The sequence below is a fragment of the Lissotriton vulgaris genome, chromosome 1_1 (assembly GCF_964263255.1).
Source record: "Lissotriton vulgaris chromosome 1_1, aLisVul1.2, whole genome shotgun sequence".
Classification (NCBI taxonomy): domain Eukaryota; kingdom Metazoa; phylum Chordata; class Amphibia; order Caudata; family Salamandridae; genus Lissotriton; species Lissotriton vulgaris.
Genome location: NC_141685.1, coordinates 673470390 through 673494477, shown reverse-complemented (window position 1 = coordinate 673494477; position 24088 = coordinate 673470390). Strand labels below are relative to the sequence as shown.

At 44.0% G+C, this 24088-nt stretch overlaps 1 protein-coding gene across 1 annotated transcript in view; it reads right to left on the bottom strand.

Annotated features, from left to right (window-relative positions):
• Positions 1-24088, bottom strand: part of DBT (dihydrolipoamide branched chain transacylase E2) — a 189081-nt gene that overhangs the window by 85186 nt on the left and 79807 nt on the right. The window contains exon 4 of the mRNA XM_086954482.1: positions 5114-5295. Coding sequence (XP_086810608.1) covers positions 5114-5295 — 182 coding nt within the window. The remainder of the gene's footprint in view (positions 1-5113; positions 5296-24088) is intronic.

The window sequence follows — 24088 nt, the reverse complement described above, 5'->3', positions numbered from 1 at the left end:
CACCTTAACCCAAGGGGAGCTATCTAAATCATTGCCTAACAGACAATCAACAGGCATGGATGGCCTCACAGCTACTTGAAGAGTACCAGAGACCACCCCCCCCCCACTCAAAGGGAACTTGAGCCACTTTGCAATGGCTCTCTGTGTTGTCAGCAGCAACAACTGGGAAGAATGCATGGGGACTCCCCTGCTCTTCCGAGACCACGTGACACTTGACAGCTGTCACACTTGCTCCTGTGTCTCTGAGAGCCTCCACTCTATGGCCAATGATGGTCACCCACTGCCTGTTTTTTTTGTGTTCAGGCAGCTGAGTTTTAGGGACCATCTCAAAGTCTCCTAATGAGACAAGGGACATTTCTGCGGGACCCCACCCACCTTGGGCACCCATCTCCACCCCACCCAGGGCTACACTGGCCATCTGACTGGGTGGTGCACGGGGTGGCACATACTGTCCTTTCTGAGGACACGGGATCATACCAACTGTGTCCCACCTGCTTACACTGAAAGCAGGTAACAGGCCCCCTATGAACAGGTTTACCTGTCGGGGTCCGGACTTTTTTTCAGGGGGAGGCTGGGAACCCTTACCTTGGTAATTACTTTGGGGACCTTTTTGTAACTCCCTCTGTTTACCCTTGTCCCCCCCACTCTTTTTCTGGGGATCCTGCCCACCTTTGGCGGAGTCTCCCACAAGACCCTTGTGGACCCTGGTACTGACCCAGTGGTCCACCCCTTCAGCAAGCTTTCTAGGGTTAGTCAACTTGCTATCAATAAGGTGCTGGAGTAGCTCTGGAAAACAATTAGCAGACAAGTGCTCCCTCGCAATCAAACCATAGTGCGCTTGAAAATTATCAACATTGCTACCCCTCACCCAACCATCCATAGCTCTGCAAAAGAAAGACGCATATTCTACCCAAGTGGTTCCCTCCAGTTTCTTACAATTCCTGAACCTCTGTCTATAGAGCTCTGGAGTTAACCCATACCTTGTCATCAGTGCTTGTTTCATTTTGTGATAAGACATCCTTTGCTCACTGGGTAGATCTAAAAGTATCCCTCCCCTCAGTCAGAAAGCGGCCCCATAACCCCGCTCCCCAAACCTGCTCAGCGATTCGGTGGGCCAACACTGCTATCTCATAGGCTGCAAACCACTGACCAATATCTTCACCTTTGTGAAAATCTTTGATGACATCCTTGGGAATATGTACCCTGCCTTCTGAAGGCACAGATGGTGCGCTGCCACCAGAGGAATTGATCTCTAAGACCTTGGCCTTGATCCCCAACTCCCTCAACAATCTCTCATGCTCCATTCTCATTCTCTCTCTTTCCAAAGACAACCTGTTATTCTCGGTTTCCCTCTGACTCTCCATCTTAAGCTTAGCCATCTCCAGCTTGTGTGCCCTACTTCTCTCCCTGTCTTCCAACTCTCTGGGGGACAGGTCTTGGAAGAGATGCTGCTGCCAGGCAGGGACGGCACCCCTGCCCTGGCTGGAAACTCTGGCCCATCAATTTGCCAATTTGCATCCCCAACCGGCTCAACCACAAGATCAGGGACATTTCTGGCTTCAACCCAGCCCCTCAGCGCCTTTTGGCAGTCTTCCTTTTTAAAAATGCCTGGTGTAGCAACTTTCCATTTCCTGCAGAGATACTGGAGCGGTTTCACAGTGTAGGTTTCCAATCTCTCTTCCTCAAAATCAAGATCCAAAGAAGCAACAGATGCTGTTTTACTCATGGAAGAAAAATTGGGAGTTTTCAGGAAAAACTAACAGTCCAAGGAAAAAGATTCTAAAAAAAAAAAAAAAAAAAAAAAAAAAAAAGAATGTGGTTGCGTTTGGTCTGCACTCACTAGTAGTGTACACCAATCACTGTATATGAAACACAAATGCAAAGTCCAAAACCTCACCGCTGACCACGAATGTTAGATCTGGGGGTCTCTAGTTGGCAATGGTATTCACCTTTGTCCAAATAGGGACCCTTACTTTTAAGTCAAGATAAGGGGATTACACTCCTTAATAACCTTTGCTCACCCCCTTGGTAGCTTGGCACGAGCAGGCAGGCTCATCTTAGAGGCAGTGTTAAGCATTTGTGAATATACACAGTAATACAGTAGTAACACTACAGATGTAAACAACACAGGTTTTATGAAAATAAGTATTCTTTATATAGACTTAAACACAAGACCACAAACGACAAAAATCCACAATACTACACTTAAGATTAGTTAATAGATGATTAAAGTATCTTAGTTCAAGTTGAGGGTTAATGCGACAAAGTTCTCAACAAAGTATCTGGATGCGTAACGCAAAGTGAACAAAAGGCTCGCAAAAGGGGAGATGTGTTGGTTCCGTGACCCGGGGGAAAGGTTGCGTCCTTCCTTAATGCTTGCGCAGAGTAGGGGACTCGTCGTGAGCCTTACCGGTGCAGAGGTGATGCGTAGATTCTCGGCTTGCAGGCCTGTTGCGGTGTGCAAGATGGCGCCTTGATGCAATGCGATGATCCGGTTGCGATGTGAGAAGATGGAGCCCTTGATGTGGCAATGCGATGACTATGCGATGACGCCCTGGCAGCCTTGCGACGACTCTGTACTTTGGAGCCGTGACAGGCCTTGCGACACGCTTCTCCGGGGATGCGACAGCAGGCTCGCTTCTCCGGCGTTGTAATGATTTCAGTTGCGATGGTGACACGCTTCTTTTCGTTGCGTCGCGCTTCCAGCTCCCAGCGGCACGTAAATGTCTGGAGTCAGAATTCCCAGCAAGGAAATTCAGGAGGGAGCTGGAGGTGAAGTCTTCTGTCCCCGAGACATCAGCAATAGGCAAGCACGGTTCAAGCCCTAGTAGAATATTCTGTAGATGAAAGTCCTTACAAAGTTCCTTCTCCTTTCCCTTGGCAATGAAGCAACCACTGCAGGCCAACTAAGCAAACAGCACACTGGCAGAGGGACAGTCCAAACATCTGCAGCTTCCTTGGTAATCCTCCTTGGCAGAAAGGTTTCTTGTCCAGAAGTGATCTAATTTCTTGTGATCAGGGTCCCAATATTTATACCCCAAAATCCTTTGTTCTCTGAAGGCAGAGAGGCCTCTGCCTGGTCCAAACCAGTTCCTGAGCACCTTGTTTACATGTCTCTCTTCTTCCTTTCACTGTGCAGGACAGAGACATCAGCCGCCACACAGGAGGTGGAGCCAGCACAGGGGAGGGAAATACAGCTCTGGAGCACTCCATTGACATGATTCCTCCTCTCCTTTCACAGTGTAGGGCAGAGACATCAGACAAGCCACAAGGGGTGGAGCCAGCACTGTAGAGGGAAAGCCAAGCCCTATTCTTATCCCCCCCCTTCTAAAAAAGAAAACCACCCAGTCTCGATCCTTTTCTGGCAAAGCTCCTTGCATTTGGAATGCCCTTCCAACTGACCTTCGCTGCAACCCTTCCTACTCCAGTTTCAAAAAAGAACTCCAACTACATCTCCTCAATAAATACTGGGGACCCTAATCCATATCTGTTCTCTTCCACTGACTACATCTGTCCGACCCTAGATGCATTTGCCCTCCCTTGTTTTTTGCCTTACTCGCCCTTTCTCCTCGTCACTTCCCCCTCCCTGTTTACCACCTTCACTCCTCCTTGCTCCGCCCTTTCCCTTGTCCACCCTCTGCCCACATCCCCTTCAACCCCCCCTCATTTCTGCCCATTCCGCTTCTCTTCCTTACCAACCTAACGGACCACTAACCTCCCTATCCTGACCCTACAATTTTCCGGCTTTTGTTATTTTTTTTTCTCTATTTTTGCCTTTTGATTTATCACATCCTACACATTTTGTTGTGCTTATTTCCCATATTTATCTTTTTGAAATCTGTCAGGCTGAGACTTTTATGTTGCTTATATACATTGATGCTATGTATGTCCCCTGTCTTATTGACCTCTCTTGTCTTTAAAATGTAAAGCGCTCTGATACCCCCGGGTCCAGCCAGCGCTATATAAAACCTCTAAAATAAATAAAATAAAATAAATATTCAGGTCCAAGGTGCAACTTCTCCCTCCCATCTAGATGCAGATCTCTCTATTCACCACTGGGCTGCCCCAGCCTGTCTCCTGAAACCCCCCAGCTGTGTCACTCACAAACCCAGACAAGGAATACACAACCCAGCAGAGGCAGGCTCAAATGGTTAGGCAAGCAAATACCTGCTTTCTATAAGTGGCATTTGCAAACACAGAATATTCAAATAAACTTTACTAAAAGATGTATTAGGGAGCACTTGCACAGTGGCACTGATTAGAAGTGGCACAGTGCCCAAAGTACAAATCCAGCAAAACATATCAAAACAGAGGAGGCAATCCATCAAAAATGGAAGGGAGACTCACACCAATGATGCCAGGTCTAACACACACCCAAACACTATAATCCTGATGTACAAATACACCCTTTCTGCCAGGTCTTTACCGATGTGACATGGGACATGAGACTCCAATGTCCCTCTCTTCCCCACCTTCCCGCTCTGATCACACTCCTCTCACCCAGTCTCCCCTTTAGCCTCCCTGAGACACTGTATATCCTAGGCTAGATACAATCTAGATGGTGCATTACATAGACCCGACTCTGGTAGAAATGTTCATATCCAGACACACTTAGTAATGTACTCCTCTCTGCACCCTAAGGTGCAGTATGTGACCCTTGTTCACAGAGGGAAAGGGACTATAACATGATTATCACTAGAGGATGTTACTTGTACCAGTGTTAAGCTGCTGTTATTGTTTAAAACCAAATAGGATTTTGTGAAAAAACAGGATACTTACAAATTGTCATGTTTCATGGTACACCTTACATCAAATCAATAGGAATCTTCTCTAGTCAACAGTAGGGAACATCAGTTGGTGGGTGGGGGGGGGGGGGGGGGGGGTGGATTGCAGAATACATACAACGTCTGTACTTTGTGCCAACACAGCTGTGTGCAATCTTGAACAATAAGACTGATCTGCATATTTATTTGCTGTAAGATACCTTAAGAACATTTTATTTAGGACCGGACACTGATACTTGTATGTTTTTATGTGGAAATGCAAATGAAATTAGTAATAGAAAAGAGAAAGTAGATTAAGACAAAGACGGTTGATAGAAAACATAACTTACCTTTTATTGCATCAGTTTCTATATCCACAAGAGGTTTGCCCACAAGAGCAATGTCATCAAGATTGTAGTACAGCTTTTTAATAACTCCATCATAACGACTGGTGATGGTAACAGACGCTTTATCACTCTGGACTTCACAAATGCTGTCAAATTGTGAAACAGTGTCTCCTTCTTTCACATACCTTAGAGCAGAACAAAGAACATTATGTAAATAAATGGACTGAACACAACTACATGTAGAAATAAATATAACAATTAAAAGTGTGTAAATGTAGATTTATCTGGAATGGCAAAACAATTATAAACCACTGTTAACTGCTTTATTCTCATACTTATAGGCTTATTTAATTAATACACATTTAAATTTCTAACTGGGAAACCCATTTGTCTATTTATTCATGTAGCTAATATATATGGGGGTAAATTTCATTTTTATATATGACATTTTATATAGTGCACAGCTACCTACTGGGGGTTTCCCGGCGCTTACATGATAGGTTGGGTCTTATCCAAATCACACTAGCTTAAAACAACCAGGTCTTCCGATGTTTGTGGAAGGTCGTCAAGGGGAGCAGCCTCTCAGGAATTCTGGGAGGACATTCCACAACTTGGGACCTTGGTGTGTGAAAGATTGGCTTCCAATGCAAGTACATTCCAGTCTAGGACTCTTGTAGAGGGAAAAGTCCGCTAGAGCACAATGTACATGCCGGATGATAAGGTTTAGCTAATTCATGAAGACATCATGGGCCGGCCTCTGATCTTACTCTGTGCATGTAGAACAAGGTTTTGAAATGAATTAGCTTCTGCACCTTAAGCCAATGGAGTTCACAAAGAAGGTGCAAGGTTGAAGCGCTTTTTGGGAGTCTATAAACCATTCTGGATTCTGGACCAGTTGTAAACATCCAATAGATGCTTTATCCACCCCCAGGTAAAGCACATTACCGTAGTCCAGTCTTGACATAAGTGCCTGGATTACAGTCCATTGAGCGGAGAATAGCAAAAGTCAGAATCTTCCGCAGCTAATTCAGGACAGCAAATCAGGTGGTTGCTACCTTAGACACTTACGGTCTCATGGATAGCACCTTGTCCAAGGTTCCTAACCTTGGTAACTGCCTCCAGAGTTTCTGTCCAGTGTTTAGGACCCCTCGTTGATGGATCCTCTCCCAGTACAGTACTTCCCTCTTGTCTCGGTTCAATTTTAGTGAATGGCCTCGTCAAAGGAAGAGCACAGGGCTTCAAAGAGAATGAATGACCTAATACATCAAACGCACAAACAGGTGTCAGTGTCATACAATTCACAACAGCAGGCCAGGAGAAGGAAGTGATAAGGGTATAGAAGGACTGGAAGCGTGACTTCGAATAATAGGTTTTCAAGGCATTGCGAAGGGCCAGCAGGTGTGGGCATTTTTTGTAACTGATTAAGGAGTGTTTTAATGTAAAGGAGTGTTTCAATATTTAGGAGCGAAGCTCGCAAATATTTGGCTTGACGTTTTTTCCCCATTAGAGAAATTTCCAGAGCCAGTCTCGAATAATTCCCTGTGCAGGTAGAACCAACAGAGATGAGGAATTTACTGGGTGATAGAAGGAAGGAATTTGGAAATTGATCATCCAAACATGAAAGAAATCTCAACTTCTAGAGGGAAGTTCATGAGTACTGGGGTATGATGGTCTAATTTCTGTGCCACAGACACATGGCCTAAGGTACAACTAGTGACTGTATTACATTTGAGGGTCACTCGTTTTACACTGCGAAGGCAGGGAAAAGGTCAGTGCTCTGAATCTGACATGTTCTCCACTTGAAGTTGTAAAAACAGACCTGCAATGTGGCAGATAGGAGACATTGGAGACTTTCATAAAAGTGTTGTAAGCATAGGCCAGAGAGGCATGCTTGAAAGAGGAGGGATACCATCTAGAGGACATTCAGCGTCAACAAGGGAAGCATAATTCGGTCTTTGCAGTCGAAAATACAATCCGACACTTCTAGGGATAACTGGAGGCGTCCTTCACATAGTGTAGTATACGGAGGTTGTCTGTTTGGAAGAACACACAAAGGGTACATGTGAATGTGAAAGAGCAGAGGTCACAGTGGAAACCTTAACTTGGTTTGGAAAGTGTTGTGCTTTAAGAGTGTTTGGCAGTGCATGCTATATTTTACTTTGGGCTCTTAATAAACTAGCGATTCACCGGCCTGGTTAGATTGTTAGCCTTTGTTTAGTTTTGTGACTTGACGGTCATTGTGGACAAAGGATCAGTAGAGCAGATGCACAGAGACTTGTTAACAGGAGATTTTGAGAGAAGTAGGAGATCCATGGAAGAGGAGAAAAATGTGCTAGTCATGCTGCATCACCAACATTTTATTTTGAACCACAGCAGCTGCTCGTGACTGGTTATGTCTATATTTATGAAGGGGTGAAAAGCCACTTTAAAGTTTGACATTAGTGTTGATGATGGAGTGAACTAGTATTTAGAGACTAAAAAGAATGTGAAGATTATGACCACAGATAAAACTATACATTTGGGCATGATGAGCCTGTGCATTAAAGAGTATAAAGAAGATATTTTGGGAACTTAGAAAGAGGGACAAGGTAACGTTTGGATCCTAATGAGGTTCACAGAGTGAGAGCCTTGCATCTTCGGTTTGTTTTTCGGCACTTGTGGTATGTGCTCTGTAGCATTACATAGCATTTCAGTATTAAACCCGTGGTAGTATGTATAAGTTGCATACAAATGTGTTCTTATCAAGTAACGTAGGTTGGTTTCAGTACTGAAGCATTACATAACTGCTCTGGAGATGAGAGTTTTAGAATCAGTTAAGATAATGCGGATGCAGTGCAATGCTTCTGTACCTTCCTCCTTACACCTCTCATTGCAGTGCAACTCATATGCCCAGCACTGAAGAAAGTTGTTGACACTGCTCTCTCTGTACCCAGCAAGGTCATGTTGGCCATGTGTCTAGTCTGCTAGTATCAAGACTAGAACGTGCTATTGTCCTATGAACCGATGCAGCAAAGGCATGCTGTTATTTCGTCAGAGAATTATTTTGGACCTCTGGAAGTGTATATTTACACGTCATGCCCCCTGGAAAACCACTACCTCTCCTGGCCTCTATACGCATGAGTCTTGCTTTTTTGGTGATGTTGTCATGTCATCAACTGGACTGAGCCCAAGATATCTGATTAATGAATATGCACATTGCTTCACAGTGAATATTGTTTTGACACATTTCCAGAAGGTTTCTTCAATGGATGTCATCTGGTTACTATTTAACCAACTATGGTTCCTAAATTGTCTGCTTGCTTTGTTTAGTTTGAACCTTCCTTCAGACTTGGTATGGAGAGTTTTTTCCCGGGATTTGGTTCCCTTCCGAGATTCGATTTACAGTGTGCAATTAAAACATCCAGCCGGAAGTGTTAATAAAGTGGTTATATTTTGGATCATGTTCTTTTTCTGGTATATTAATTATTAAAGCATGCAAGCGAATGATATTCATAGATTTTTAAAATGTTTCGCCCACACCTTTGCTTCGATCTATAAACTAGGACTAATGGCGCCCTACTGGTCCGGCTGGCATCTGAGTATGTGATTGCTAAAAGGCTGGACAACAGGTAGTTTGGTAGGAGTGTACCACTCCAATGGAAACTGGGAATCTTGCAAGTAGCTAGATTTGGTCACAAACCAGGCAGACTGCTGTCTGTCAATGGAAACTGCAAAACAAGAGATTTGAAATAAGTGTAAAAGAGTGACATGATTCATGGTCTGATAACTGTACAATGACAGTAATAATTCTCAGATATTAATGGCAACAATAATTGGTTGATGGGAAGCCTAGGCGGTTGAGTTCTAACTTGGGGTTTGCAGCTTGGCGTCAATTCTTTATACACATGCTTAAACACAGGCCTGCCATCGGGTGGTTCCAAGACTGTATATAGTTTTGAAAAACAACCCCAGGAATCAAAGATTTTATTGTAATTTTTTTACTAGGTGCCCAAGTTCGAGGCAGAAAGCAAGAAAGGGACCTCCTTCAGCAATCTCGACCTATGGGGAGGCTGGTTGAAGCACAGATTAATCAACAAAATACCAAGATGCAAAAATTAATGTTCAAGGTAAATCATTTGTCTGCAGAGTCGATCTGCTAGACCTGCACATGATTAAATAATAAAAATCAAAAGACAATGGTTGAAATAATCGGTCACCTGTAATTACTTAACACTTCATTGTCGTTTGCTCTTTTTGTCAATATAGAAAAGAGATAGCTGTATGTATTCAGCCTAGGCACACCTGGGCCATGTTTCATCTGAATGGGAAAATAAGCAAGTTTAATCAGTTGGGTACATAATTTAACCCAGAGACCACATTTGGTCATACCTGGCCCACTTGGAACATTTCATTGACAAACAAAAACGTAATAGAGAGAATGTTGGACTTAATCTGCACCATGGCTATTTACTCTTAGTAGTACTCCATTCCATGTTTTGCTTTGTGTGCCACAACAGAAAATCGCTAACCAGCGGTAAATGAGTCTTGGCTGAGCCCCAAAAGAGACATTCCCTCCTTTAAGTGGTCTCTGATCCGGTACACCGAGTCTTCTCAACTTCCTTCTAAAGTACAACTAATGGCTCAGTTTTTATACACCCTAGAGCTCTTAGGGATCAATCAAAGGGTTACTTTTCTTTACACTTTTAACAATGCCAATTAGTTCAGTGATTCTTCCTAGGCTTTTCAGCGTTGGGAGTGGAAAGACTAAGGAAGGACCAGGGGAGGGGTGGTAAAAGGGGAGTTGGGATTGGGAAGGTCCAGGGAAGCAAGTAGCATCCATGTCTCCAAGACATTGTTTATTCACCCTGACCGATTCCCGTCTTGCTTAGCCAAAGTCTTCAAGGCTTGCTTGGCACGGACAAGCAAAACACAGGAAGAAATAGGAGGGTGAGGGAAAGGGCTCAGGTAGGGTGGTTTTGAGATCCTATTTTGGCAAGAAGCAGATGTGTATTCCCCTACCCACTGCAGAGTTTCAGGGCATGGTACCTGGGAAAATAAATATGCAGGTTGGCATTAGGTTGGCTAAAACAATAGAAAGTGAACCCCCCACTTTGCCTTGGCCTCACACATTTCCACTGTCTGGGAAGGTTATCAGCTCAACATTGCCACTTTCAAGAAACGTACACATGGACCTCACAATTTCCACAATTCAACATGAGTTTGGTTCAGCTTTGCTGTTTGCACTCATTCAACTGGGCGCTGCTAAAATAGTGTTCTGTGTTACCGCAACACTGCCTTCAGCTAAAGTTCTAACAACATACTAGACTCGGGCACCTTCAACCAATCTTCCTCTTACCTACAACATTCAGGATTGCCCTAACTGTCATGGGGTCAAGAAGACGTTGAAAGCAGAGTTCCGATTGGAAATGGGAAACAGTTGCTTCCTGTGCAAAGACCCAGCCTTCCTCCTAAATGCCACAGATATACAAGACATGCCAAATAATATGTTGTTGTATTCTCTGCACTTATGTTTTACTGTACCTCTTTAAGTCCTACGTTCTATTTTCCCTGATGTCATCTCCCACTGTGTTCTGCTCAGTCAGTTAGCTCCCTGCTTTCTGATGGGAACACCAGTTGTTCTCTGTGGTGCTTAATAAATATCCATTAAGCCTTTTATATGTCTCCCAACTTCATTTACAACACATGGCGACGATGAGCAAGGAGAGCTGAACAACCACAGAGGGAGGAAAACTCCACTGGTGAAAAGAACCACGCAAGTTTGCTGGAAAAGAGGAACCCAGCATTTCAAGATAAGAGGACGCTTTTCAAGTTAAGAAGAACTGAGAACAAGGAAAAGAAACTTTAATGAAAAAAAACGGGAGGAAATCCTACACTTAAAGACAATAAAAGAAGTCTGCTAATTTCTCAAACAACTGGTGAGTTTGAAAGAATATTCGCCTGCTTATACCTTGGATTGAAATTGAACTGTGATCTTGTGTGTTTTGGGACTGTGGAAAGCGTACTTCCTGTAGAAGAAACCAAGCGTGTTGCTAAACAGAGTAAACCATTTCAGTGATAGTGTGCATACTTCGTAATTCTGGGATTTAATTGAAATTTAAACGTCTCGTTTTTGGAAATTGATGAGAGCACAACTCGTACTGAAAAAGCAGAGTTATTGAATTTGCGTGCTTTAATTGTACCATGACTGCATGACTGTTCGCATCTTTCAAACTTGACCGGCATCACCGGTACAAACGGAGACACTTTAAACATTGCGAAGCATTTTTTAAACCTTGCTCGAGCAAAGAAACACGAGCTCACTCACCGTGGAATCCGAATGGAGTCATTGATGCTTCTGATGGCCAGCGTCTAGAAAGGAAACAAGCGTCACAAGCGGCATGGCCAGCGTCTAGAAAGGAAACAAGCGTCACAAGCGGCAGTGACGTAGCGGCAGTGACGCAGTGACGCAACGTAGCGTACGTAGCGGCCATTTTGGAAGTTTACATGGTAACTAGGCAACGAACAGTGAACAACGCGGAGAACAAACATCGCAGCAGCTAAGAAAGGACGCTTTCTGTGGTAAATTTCCTTAAAGACGAGTGACTGCAAATATCAAAGAAGGCGATTCAAATGGTGAGGAAATTATTTGGAAATCGGAGTAGTTTTTTTTTTTTTAAGGCTCAAAGCTAACAAGATTGACAAGTTCCCTCTGACACAAGCCATATTACTAGACTATATAGTCTAGAATTTATGACATTGAGTTGAATAACTTACTGTGAACATTTACATGGAATAATATGGTGATATATTGAGCAGTAAGATTGAGGGAAATATTCATTTTTCTTTATAGTTGCGCATGTGGATGAGTAGATGTATCAATAAAAACTGATCACCTCTGTGTTGAGGAAAGTAGTACCCTTACTATTTTCATTTGGAAAATAAGCAATTAATTGAAAGACTGCAATTTTAAAGAATTTTGAAATGGAGAATCTTAATGTCATTGTACCTCCTATGTTTCTACAAACTACTGGAGATCCACCCATCGAGTGGGATGAATGGATAGACATTTTCGAGAATTATATTGAAGCACTTGATGGGAAGGATTTCAGTGCAACTAGGAAAAAAGCTCTCTTGTTAAGCGCATTAGGCAAGGAAGGTCAACGTTCTTTTAAATATCTTCCGGTTGGAGTAAACCAAGTTGGAAGGGCAATAACCAATGTATACACAGAAGCTAAGGCTCGTATGAAAAAGCAATATGCAAAGGAAGTAAACATCGTTATGGCGAGACCCAAATTTTACACCCAACCCCAAAGGAATGAGGAATCAGTAGACCAATTTGTGGCCAGGTTACGTGAACTGTCAATTAAATGTAATTTTGGCGAAATAAGGGACGAAATGATACGAGATCAGCTGATAGTACAATGCCGTAATAAAAAGATGCAGGAAAAACTGTGGGCTGCAAAAAATCCTACCTTGCAAATGGCCATTGACATAGCGAAAGTAGTTGAAGAATCGAATGCATGTATGCGAGAGATGGAAAGAAAAGATAATGCAAAGGAAAATGTACAAGGGAATGGAGTTTCTTGTGTTGAAAATGATGAAGTTGCTGCTGTGAGCAAGAAAAGTGTAGATCTGGAGAAAGGAGTCAGAAGAGATTTAACAGTGGGTTCTCAAGCTATGACAAGAATAGATTTCAAGGAAGGATGTGCAGTAGGTGCGGGAGTACTTTCCATAGTTCGGATTTCAGGAGATGTTTTGCCATTGATAAGATGTGTAGGAAGTGTGGGAGGAAAGGACATTTTGCAAAGATGTGTAGGGGTGCAAACGCTGATAAAGTGGCAGTTGTCGAAAACAGAGAAGTGAGAGACATTATTAGCGTTGAGGGTGCCAACAAAATATTGTGTTTGGGTGAGGATGGCGTGAATGAAGGTGAACCTGGCAGAAGATATAGGCCAAAGGCTCTATTTCTTATTGATAAAATTGAGATTGAGTTGATGGTTGATCCGGGGTCGTTGTGGACTATTATCCCCAAGGATATGTATTTAGCGAATTGGAAAGATGTGCAACTGTTTGCCAGTGATATCAGCCCCTGTGGATATCAAGGCGAGAGTATAGATGTAATTGGATTTATGGTATGTGTAATATCATTTAAGGACCGTTCCGCTAAAGGGAAGGTGTATGTAGCCAAATCGGGTCCCGCAATCTTAGGATGGGGGCAACAGTATGACCTTGGTATAATCATAAATCCCATGGCAGCACAACAGGTGATGATTGTAGATAGTATAACCACGGATTCAATTGTTGAAGGGATGAATGGTTTGTTTGATGAGCATATCGGAGAGTTGAGAGGTTATGTGCATAAAATTGTACTGCGGGATGATGCCATACCTATGCAACACAGGGTGAGGAAGGTTCCATTCATTGCACGGGAAGAAGTGAAGAAAATGTTGAAGGAGATGCTAGACCAGGGGGTGATAGAGCAGATCGAAACGTCACCCTGGATTTCTCCCGTAGTTATTACGACCAAATCTGATGGAAAATTTCGTTTTTGTGTGGACCTTCGCACCCTGAACCAGAACATTGTAGTAGACAACTTCCCTTTACCGAACATCAATGAGTTGGTTCTATCATTAAAAGGGGGAAAGTACTTTTCTAAGTTGGACCTCCGCAGCGCCTATCACCAAATAAAATTACATCAAGACTCCAAGGCATTGACCGCGTTTATAACAACTGAGGGCATATACCAATTTACACGAATGCCTTTCGTACTTGCCTCTGCAGCTGGGGTATTTCAAAGAATGATGGGGGCTGTACTGAAGGGTGTGAACAACGTGGTGTATTTTCAGGACGATGTTCTGATATTTGGAGAGACTGTTGAAGAACACAATGTGATTTTGAAAACTGGTTTGGAGAGGATGGAACAAGCAGGATTGACTCTTAAGAAAGAGAAATGTAAATTTGCGGTGGAGGAGGTTGAATACCTTGGGTATACTTTGTCTGTTGACGGGGTAAAACCCAAGAGAGACTTATTGGACTCCATTAGGAATGCACCGGCTCCGTGTGACAAAGATCAGTTGAGGTCTTTTCTCGGCCTCATTGAATACAATGCCAAGTTTGTAAGAGATTTTGCAGAGAAAACCGAAAAGATCAAGGTGTTGTTGAGGAATGGATGCAAGTTTGTGTGGGGTGTGGAACAAGAGGAATGTTTTAAAAAAATCAAGGTTGAAATTTGTGAGGCAGGCATCTTAACACCGTTTGACACGAACCGTAAGTCAGTCTTGACAGTGGACGCGAGTGCTGTTGGGGTTGGTGCGGTTTTGGCTCAAGTGCACGAATCTGGACTCAAGACTGTAGCTTTTGCTTCAAGGACACTCACAACGGCTGAGAGGAACTACTCTATAATCGAGCGGGAAGCCCTAGCTGCAGCATGGGGTTGTGAGTATTATAGAATGTACTTGTGGGGGTTTAAATTTACGTTATTGACAGATCACAAACCCTTAGTAAAAATCCTTTCACCTGGTGGGGCTGGCAAGGGTTCTGCCAGGTTAGCTAGACTCGCTGCTAGAATCCAAGAGTATTTGTACACTGTTGAGTATATTCCGGGTTGGAGGAACTGCCAAGCGGATGGGCTCTCTAGACTTCCACTACCTTGGGAGATGGTGGACAAGTTAGGAGTGGAATCTCTCAATTCAGAGGGCTCTGTGGCTGCTGTGGATGAAGTGGTAGATATGTGTGCTGGGGCAATTAGTAGGAGTTTGTGGAATACCTCCATGGCTAAGGATGTGGTGTTGAGTGAGGTGAAGGACCTGATTGTGAAGGGTCCAAGGAGAGAGAGTTGCTTATCTCCTGCACTTCGTCCTTATTTGAAGGTTTTGGAACAATTGTCTGTCTTGGATAAAGATGGTTTCATGATTTTAATGGAAGATAAATTCATTCCTCCACAGGAAGTGAGGTTTACCCTATTTAAGTTAGCCCATGAGGGTCACCTAGGACAGTCCCTCACTAAGAGGAGAATCAGGGAGAATTTTTGGTGGCCCGGAATGGACTCCGAAATTTCTCAGTGGGTGGAAAAATGTACTGACTGCATGGAAAGTGAGAAAAGGCTTAAGGTCGGTAGTCATACTGGTTGTGGCTCAATAGCAGACCCAGGGTGTCCATGGCACACCATATGTCTTGATTTCATTGGCCCGTTCTACCAGTTGAGTCAAGATATGAGATTTGGGTTGGTGGTAGTTGATGTTTCTTCAAAGTGGTTAGTGGTTAAATTCATGAAGGAGATCACTACGAACAGCACCATTGCTGTGTTGAGTGAAATTTTTAGAGAGGAAGGCTTTCCTACTAGGATTATTACTGATAATGGGACGCAACTTACCTCCCTGGAGATGGCCAATTTCTTAGGAAAGTGCGGTATTGCACACTCAAGGACTTCACTTTACAACCCCCAGGGAAATGGTATAGTTGAAAGGGCGAACCGGATGGTTAAAGGTGCCATTCAGATGGCGATTTCTTCTAGGATGGATGTGAGAGGTTTGGTTAATGACTTGGTTTGGGCCTACAGAACTACTGAGAATGGTGTGACTGGTATGATTCCGTTTTGTGTCATGAGGGGGCGTTCAGCTGGCACTAAGCTTGTTGCTGCATGGATGAAGGAGTATCTGAACGCTGATGTTCCCGTTAGTCCTGATAATCCTGACGTTGTGTGTGAACCAGATGAAGAGTGTAAATTTGCAGTGAATGATTGGGTGAAAGTCAAACCTGGTCGAGTTGGCGTCGGTTTGACAAAGTTCCGGGGACCATTTAAAGTCAGGTCCGTTCATAAAAGATTTGTGACTCTATTTAACGGTGAGAGTTGGAATTTGAGGCGTGTAGCGCTGTATAAGAAGGCTGAGTGTGGGGGGAGTATGCCTCCTAATGAGATTGTTGTTAGCAGAACTCAGAGAGTGAGAAGACCTCCGGGTTATTTACGTGATTTTGTTCGCAAGTAAGGTTTCTCTCTGTAATGTAGAGCATGTACTTAATATTTTTGTTTTTTTTATAGGCTTTTGTTTGTTTTTTCTATATGAAGGGAAGAGGATATGTTGTATTCTCTGCACTTATGTTTTACTGTACCTCTTTAAGTCCTACATTCTATTTTCCCTGATGTCATCTCCCACTGTGTTCTGCTCAGTCAGTTAGCTCCCTGCTTTCTGATGGGAACACCAGTTGTTCTCTGTGGTGCTTAATAAATATCCATTAAGCCTTGTATATGTCTCCCAACTTCATTTACAACATATGTCTTGACCCGAAAGAAGCCCTCAGTACCACAGAATAGGAGATCCTGCTCCATCACCAAACAGACACAGCAGATATCTTGGACACTTCTCTCCAATGCATCAGCACTTTCTTCTTTAGCCAACTACAACCACTCAGACCAAGCCCTTCCCACTCCATCTCCCACCTGTGGCTTGGTGGGGTCTTACAAGGATTCCACCCGACCCCCATTACATCACACATATTGTTCAAAGTTTGTATTGGATTCTTCCTAAGGAATATAGATCTTTTCTACCACTTCTACTTTGAAGACACAAAATTCTAAACAGGAAATACATCAACTGCAAGAAACACAAGCTCATCTCTTCTGTTGTATCATGGATAACAAGGAACATAATGAAATTCAATGAAAGAAAAATTAAACATTTTTCTCAAAGTCAAACAAACCATCAACCTCTAGACTGAGCTTACTCTTAACACGCTTTCGGAAGTTAGTCCATCATACCAATTCAAAGTATTAAAGGCCCAGAATTCAACCCAGTTTAAAAGGACTCAGAGTGGCTCTTGACACAGTCTGTCTTACCACTACCCCATCCTCCTTTCCCACCACTCACCCATTCCCAGTGGAAGGCACCAACAACTCTGAAATCTGCAATCAAACTCAATCTTGGGGCACAAACATATAACATTTATTTTACCCCAATGCATAATTACAGTCAGGGAAAGGTACCAACATCTCAGCAGAAAAATGCAACATTGCACTCCTGGATACTCGATGTTGTCAATCAAAACACATTCTCCAGACACCACCAACATACTGAAACTCGTCAGACAGGGCCTTTGTGGTTCAAGGGATCCACATGCAGTACATACTCCCAAGGACCATCCACAGTGAGGATGATCATGCCTTCTGAGACAAAATCACTTATAAGCTCAGCCTTGTAAAAATATTTTGTTACTCAGTAACTCTTTTCCAGGTAGTGTCATGAGGATATTCTGATAACTGGGCTCTATATAACAAAGTGTGATTTTTTCCACAAATGGCAATACATAAAGGGGTTTCTTGCAGACATCAGTAATCAGAAATCATACTTTCTTTGACTAGTTGGCAAGAATAGAAACACACGAACACATAACAGATTGCGGTTAAGATGGGAAGGTCCACTTTGTGTACATTAGTTTGCATTTCAGAGCGTCATGTGCTTCCAGGTGCGTCACCAAACTGACTGAAGCTAGTTGAGGTACATTTCAAGCAAAGCATGCTCTCTAGGAGTGCACATCAGACTGGTGGATTTGCTTGCCTTGTCCACGCAAGTGTGTTTTTCACAGAGTTTCCACAATGCCCTACAACATCGGGACCCATAGAAGTTAATTTAACATCTTTAGGACAGTAATGCATTCTTAGCAGAAATGACACGTTCAAACTAGCATTCCAGTGGTGGTTGGCGAACACAAAGGACTGAAAGAACTGAAACATTTTAAAAAGGAGAAGGAGGTCCAAACCATTGAACCAACAATGTTATTAAAGCCTCGATTAAAGGATGTTTTATTGAAGTAGGCTTTGGTCTTGGCAAATGTGGTAGCTATTTGGAGTTCAATAAACCTGATAGATGTGAGCAACTGGACACCAGGATGTATGGGTTTCCATCTTCTCGAAGAGACAAATGAGGCACCTCAAGTGGATCAAGGTGTTTCCCAGCTCAATGTGTAGAATGTCAAATACACTCACTTTTTGCAGGACTCGCTTTTAGGCACCACACTATGCTCTCCCAGTCGCTAATTGGTTCCTCACGTCAAGAAAGAAGGAGCTATCTGTTTTTAGTTATACTCATCAATGTAGCTCTGTAAAAGTGGAAAGCATACAAACAATGGACAATCCTTACTCCAAAGCACTATATTTTAATTCCTTAATTGTTCAATTGTATGGGATTGGAGTCATCCATGAGATGGCCAGATACCTTGAACAAATAACAATGCTTTCTTATACCTGGATTACACACCAGATGGTCAACAACCGATCTGCATTTTCTAAAATAAAGATTTCAGCAATCTGTATTTCAATAAAAGGTTTTGCCTCAATTTGCAACACCATGGACACTGTCACAAGCATCACATCTTGGATGCCTATGTCCACATGAATGTGGTCGTAATGATATTTTGATAAAGCAATTTTAATTCAGGCCATTCGCATAAGATGAATTAGGTGTAGTGATATCCCATACCCACGTTTACTCACTGAGAGCTCATAAGAATTATCTTGAATTATTTTGGAAACTCCACTTTCAGAACGGTCCAAAATTATTGAAAAGGGTATAGATTACTCCTTTTGTGACGATTACATTGCACCCCTTTTAACTTGCTAGTTACTAGGTCCTTGCCAACAGGTCTTTCTTTTAAAGATCTTGGAAAAGGCAGCCTGTTCCAAATGTAGCCTTTTTTTATATATCAACAGTTTAGCTTACCTTCTGTTAGCTGCACAGTTACTGTTACCTAATGCTCAGAGAAGCAGTCTAGGACCAGTAGGTGGTTATTTAGACACACAAGGCAACCTTTGATTACATTTATGATTCAGCCTTTCTTGTTTGATTAGAAAAAGTGGTAAACTGACATGCTCTCAACTGGTTTGCTTACTTTCTTTCCACTGTTTGCACTGTGTTCAAAACCAGTCTTCTTGTAGCTCTAGCACCGATCGGCCTCTTTAACCCGTTTAACAAATATAAGTGTTGCAGGGATTCTGCCCAGGAACAGAACAATGCTTGGGACAACAGAATAGCAGTATGTAGGGACTGAGTCACCATACCACCTCAGTATCTATGCGCCGACTCCAACTAGCTATAGTGCCTCACTTGCCCTCCTAACTTTTCCAGAGAAACAAGTGAGTTGGTACCCCAGAACACAACCCTTTCAGGTACTGCGGTAACAAGACTCGCCCTTTCACTCTCACACCCGAGCTGGTCTACAATAAGATAAAAAAAGAGACATGAAGGAAGTTTACAAAGTTTAATTAAACTATTGTGCACTACAATGCAGCATTTGTGCCACAATTAGACAGCAAATGTCTATCAGAAATATCATTAGCATGGTTAACAAACCATATACCATAAAAAGCCCGGTTATGTTATCAGACAGATTAGCCTAACTCACTCCCCTTTCTACAGAAGCTAAATGAATATATATTATAGATCTCTGGGATTAGTGGCGGACCACGTATTTTAGCATACATAGGTGGATGTCCTACATCTCAGCTGACGCAGCAATCTTGCTTCAGGACCTTCGCACAGTGTGTGTTTTTTTCAGAACACCTGTCCACAGTGATATGACAAGATATGTGTGCTCACAAAAAGCAGCTGCATTCTCTTGTTACGTCTAGATGCTAGTGTCTGACCAGAGAGAACTACAAGGGACAATGGTGTTTTAGCTTGTCTAGGGTGTTCAGACTAAATCCCAGGAAAATAATAAAATATGAAAACATGTGCTGATTATGTGTGAAAATACAATGTGACACAAAGGGAAGCATGTTATGTAGTAACGTGTGCAAAACAAAAATCGGCTAACAAAGTGCATAATTAGACTAACATAGGGAAAATGACAATGAGCCATAAAAGAAACACACGACATAGGCAGGAACTGAATAAACTGTCTCCTCCAGCTCTTATAGACCACTTTCTGCCCTTAGGAAATAAAGACATTTTACGTCAAAAACACAAATTTGGTACCACAAACATTTCTCTAGTGGTTGCCATTTGTAAGGCTGCCTTCAGTAAGGTCCCCAGCATTGTGATAGACGCAGTCATTTTATGTATATAAATATGGATCATTTTTCAATGAAATTGAGAGGTTCCAGGGAGCATAAAAAAAAGCAGCTCTATCTTTATTCATTTTTCTTCCTAGAGGGCCAGACTTCACAGGCATGTTTCTCTGGCTTGTAGAGATTTGCTCCTGGTGGCCTGCCCTAGGCACCAGTGGCATTTTCTTTAGTCCTCCTGCCCTCTAATGGGGGGCTTTTCCTGGGGAGCTGGATTGTTCGTCTCCTTGAACCAGACGTGTCCTTGGTCTGGCTCAGGGTTCTTCTCCTGCTGATGGGGCATCTTGTGTAGCCCCTCTGCAGTCAGCCAGCCAAACCCGGTCCCTGCCGCCGTCCCCTTGCCCCAGAGCATACTCGTTTCTTGAAGGGCACCTGTGTGTCAACAGAGTCAATGGCCAACACAAGGTCCAGGGGAACCATCCAGGGTCCACCAGCAGGTTCATTTCCTCAACTGCTCCTCAGGTGGCATAAGGGGACCAGTGTCTCAGACCCCGGAGAGATACCTCCTAGTGTTGGGGGTCAGTTGGAGTCAAATTTCCAAAGTCTATCCTTGCAGGGCATCCGGTGGTTTCTCCTTCTAGCTGTGCCTTCTTTCGTTTTTGTCACTTCCAGGTCCAGTGTCTTCTACTCCGTTCCCGATTTGTGCAGGAGTTTTCAAGTAGGTGTTGAAAGTTCTAGAGGCCAGTCACCCCAGTCCAGTCCTAGCAGGCAACATCACTAATCCAACTCTGTCCCGACCCTCCTGCATAGATTCTGGAACATTGAAAGATGGCAGCTTCAAATGGTCTCTGGTAAATGCTCCTCTGAGGGCTTCAGCTCTACCCCTAGCGGACACATCTGCTGGATCCATTCTCACCACAACTTTAAGGACAAGCCCCTTCAGTGTTGGCCCTAAAAATCTGTCCCTCCTTTGTTCCAGATGCAGTGTGACAAGTTAATTAACAGATGCAGATTACTTCCTCATTCCTTCCTTTCCTAAGAGCTGTCTCATGCACTGTTAATTGCCTTATTGTGTGGTGAAGCCTTTGATCCTTCAATTGGGGAGCAGAGAAATTAACTTTACCCAGTAGGAGGACAAAGGCATGGAACCGGAGCCAGGAAAATAGGACAGCTCTTAGAGTGACTTAAGGTGTTTGTGTGGGATGCTAGGGGCTATAAATCTAAACTTTGGGTGCATGTTTATCCGCACATTGGTACCGCACTGTAGACCTACACCATCAATGCCCACTCAAATTATAAGCCCTAGCCCAGATCAGTACCAATCCCTGAAGTCACTTCTGTGACAGGCTACCTATGTGCAGATACCAGGCTGTGCAAGATGGTAGCCTTACATGTGTAGCCCGCACACGTGTGTGCTCACATGTAACCACCCCAAACCTCTTACCACAGCTGTGTAGCAACAGCCTCCTCTTAAAAAGCAGACAGTAGTGGTTGGCACACTCACTCCAATTGCCATGAATTTGCCATGAGAGACTCACAGTGCAAGTCACAAAAATGAGTAGTCAATTGCAAAAAATCCTGGGGGACTAAACCAATATGCTACTAATGTCCTGTCTTCCGACCCAAATATGAGGCACACACTGCTCAATACCAGTCCTATGCTGAATATGTGATGGCATACACTGTGGAATATTTTCAACTGGAGAAGACAAAGCTCAAGCTGCAACCATTTTTAGGGTCCGTTCGTGTTGGTTCAAAATCAATCAATCAATCAGGGGAATTGTAAGCGTGTTACTAACCCTTTGAGTGTCTCAAGGCGCTGAGCAGAGGGGGTAAGCAGTGCCGTTCAGTCGAAGAGCCAGGTCTTGAGCGTCTTCCTGAAGATGTTCAGGGACGGTGTGCGTCCGATGTCCCTAGGGACCTCGTTCCAGGTCATGGCCGCGATGTAGGAGAAGGTTCTTCCACCTGTTCTGGCTCTGCAGATGTGCGGGATTTGGCCAAGGGAGAGTTCGGAGGATCGGAGGTTTCTCTTGGGAACGTGGAAGGAGATTCTCTTGTTGAGCTATTGGGGTCCGGTGCTAAGGAGGCATTTGTAGATGTGTTTGAGTATCTTGAAAGTGACTCTTCTCAATACTGAGCCAGTGGAGCTTCTGTAGGAGTTGAGTGGTGTGTTCATGTCGAGGGATGCCGAGGACGAGTCTGGCTGCGGTGTTCTGTATGGTCTGGAGCTTGCGGAGCAGAGACTTGTTGATCCCAGCGTAGAGGGCATTTCCGTAGTCCAGTCTGATGATTATGAGTCCATGGTCAACGACCTTCCTTGATTTGGAGGTGGGGGAGGTGGGGGGGGGGGGGGATCCACTTGAAGGTCTGTCGGAGGGTGTTGAAGCAGCTGGAGGCGACAGCGTTGACCTGTTGGGTCATGGAGAGGGAGGAGTCGAGTACGATGTGGAGGTTTTGGGCGTGGTTCGTGGGGATCAGAGGGCTGCCGAGGGCGGTGGGCCACCAGGTGTTGTCCCATGCCGACGGGGAGGGTCTGAGGACGAGGATTTCTGTTGTCTCAGAGTTGAGCTTCCGGCAGTTTCTGCTCATCCAGGATGTGACGTCATTCCTTCCTGGAAGTGGAGTCTGGTGGTGATTGGGTCCTTGGTGAGGGATAGGATGAGCTGGGTGTCATCGGCATAGGATACTATGCGGAGTCCGTGCTGTCCGAGGAAGGCGGCGAGGGGGGTCATGTACATGTTGAAGAGCATGGGGCTGAGCGATGATCCTTGGGGCACTCCGCAGTTGATTCCTGTGGGTTCGGAGAGAAAAGGTGGCAGTCTGATTCTTTGGAGTCTGCCGGTGAGGAACAAGGGGATCCAGTCGAGAGCGGTACCTTATATGCCGGCGTCGTGGAGTATGGCGGGGAGTGTGCGGTGGGAGGCGGTGTCAAGCGCTGCAGAGAGGTCGAGTAGGATCAAGGCAGCGGTGTGTCCTTGGTAGAGGAGGGTGCGGATGTCTGTGGCGGCCAGTAGAGCGGTCTCGGTGCTGTGGTTGCTGCGGAATCTGGATTGAGAGGGGTCGAGGATGGAGTTTTCTTTGATGTATTTGGTTAGTTGTGCATTGACAGGAGGGAGATGGGTTGGTAGTTCTTGAGGTCGGTGGAGTCTGCGGAGGGTTTCTTGAGAAAGGGGTCTAACTTCTGCACGTTTCTAGTCGTCGGGAAAGATGCCGGTCTTGAAGGTGGCGTTGATGGTGCGTGGTAGTTCAGGAGCAATGGCGGCTCTGTGGAAAATGTGTTGGGGCAGGGGTCAGTGGGGGCTTTCATGGTCGAAGTGGTGTCTTCAGTGGCGACTGTGGTCCAGGAGGAGATGTTGGGCTGGATGGGATTGCTGGAGAAGGAAGTGGGCCATTTCATCCAATGTTCTCAAATTCTAAGACTGAGTAAGCAACTATCATGGTTATATATTAGCACCATGGTCAATTATTCAGTTAGAATCCTAGATTTCAGTGGGCTAGCGTAAGGCATTTCTACTCATTCCAAAGAGTAGGTTGCAGCAGAGCTGTTTGCATCTATAGTGTGGTAGATGATTCATCTTCCTTGTTAAACTAGTAAATTGTTTTCAGTCCCCCTCCCAACTAAGTCTTCTATTTTAGATATGCGAGATCCAGCTATTTAAAGTATTTCAGTGTTACCACCTCTCTCTGTATTGCATCCAATCACAAGGAGCTCTCTTTTTTAATTTTCCCCATCCATTCTTTTGATGCTGAGTGCAGATTTAACCCTCTCACCGTAGATTTACTTACAATATATTATGCCTCACAAGGAGCGTCTACTTTCCTTAGTAGATGGATTCTCTACTAGGTAATATAACCATCCCTTCAGCATCAAAAGCTGTGAGGACTAATAGTACTGTCCAACATTCAAGAACCATATACCCACAAAACAGACTGATCTATCTAGGGAGGCCAGTGCAATCCAGGGAGTACCCTATCCCACTACAGGTAACGCAGTTCTCCCTCCA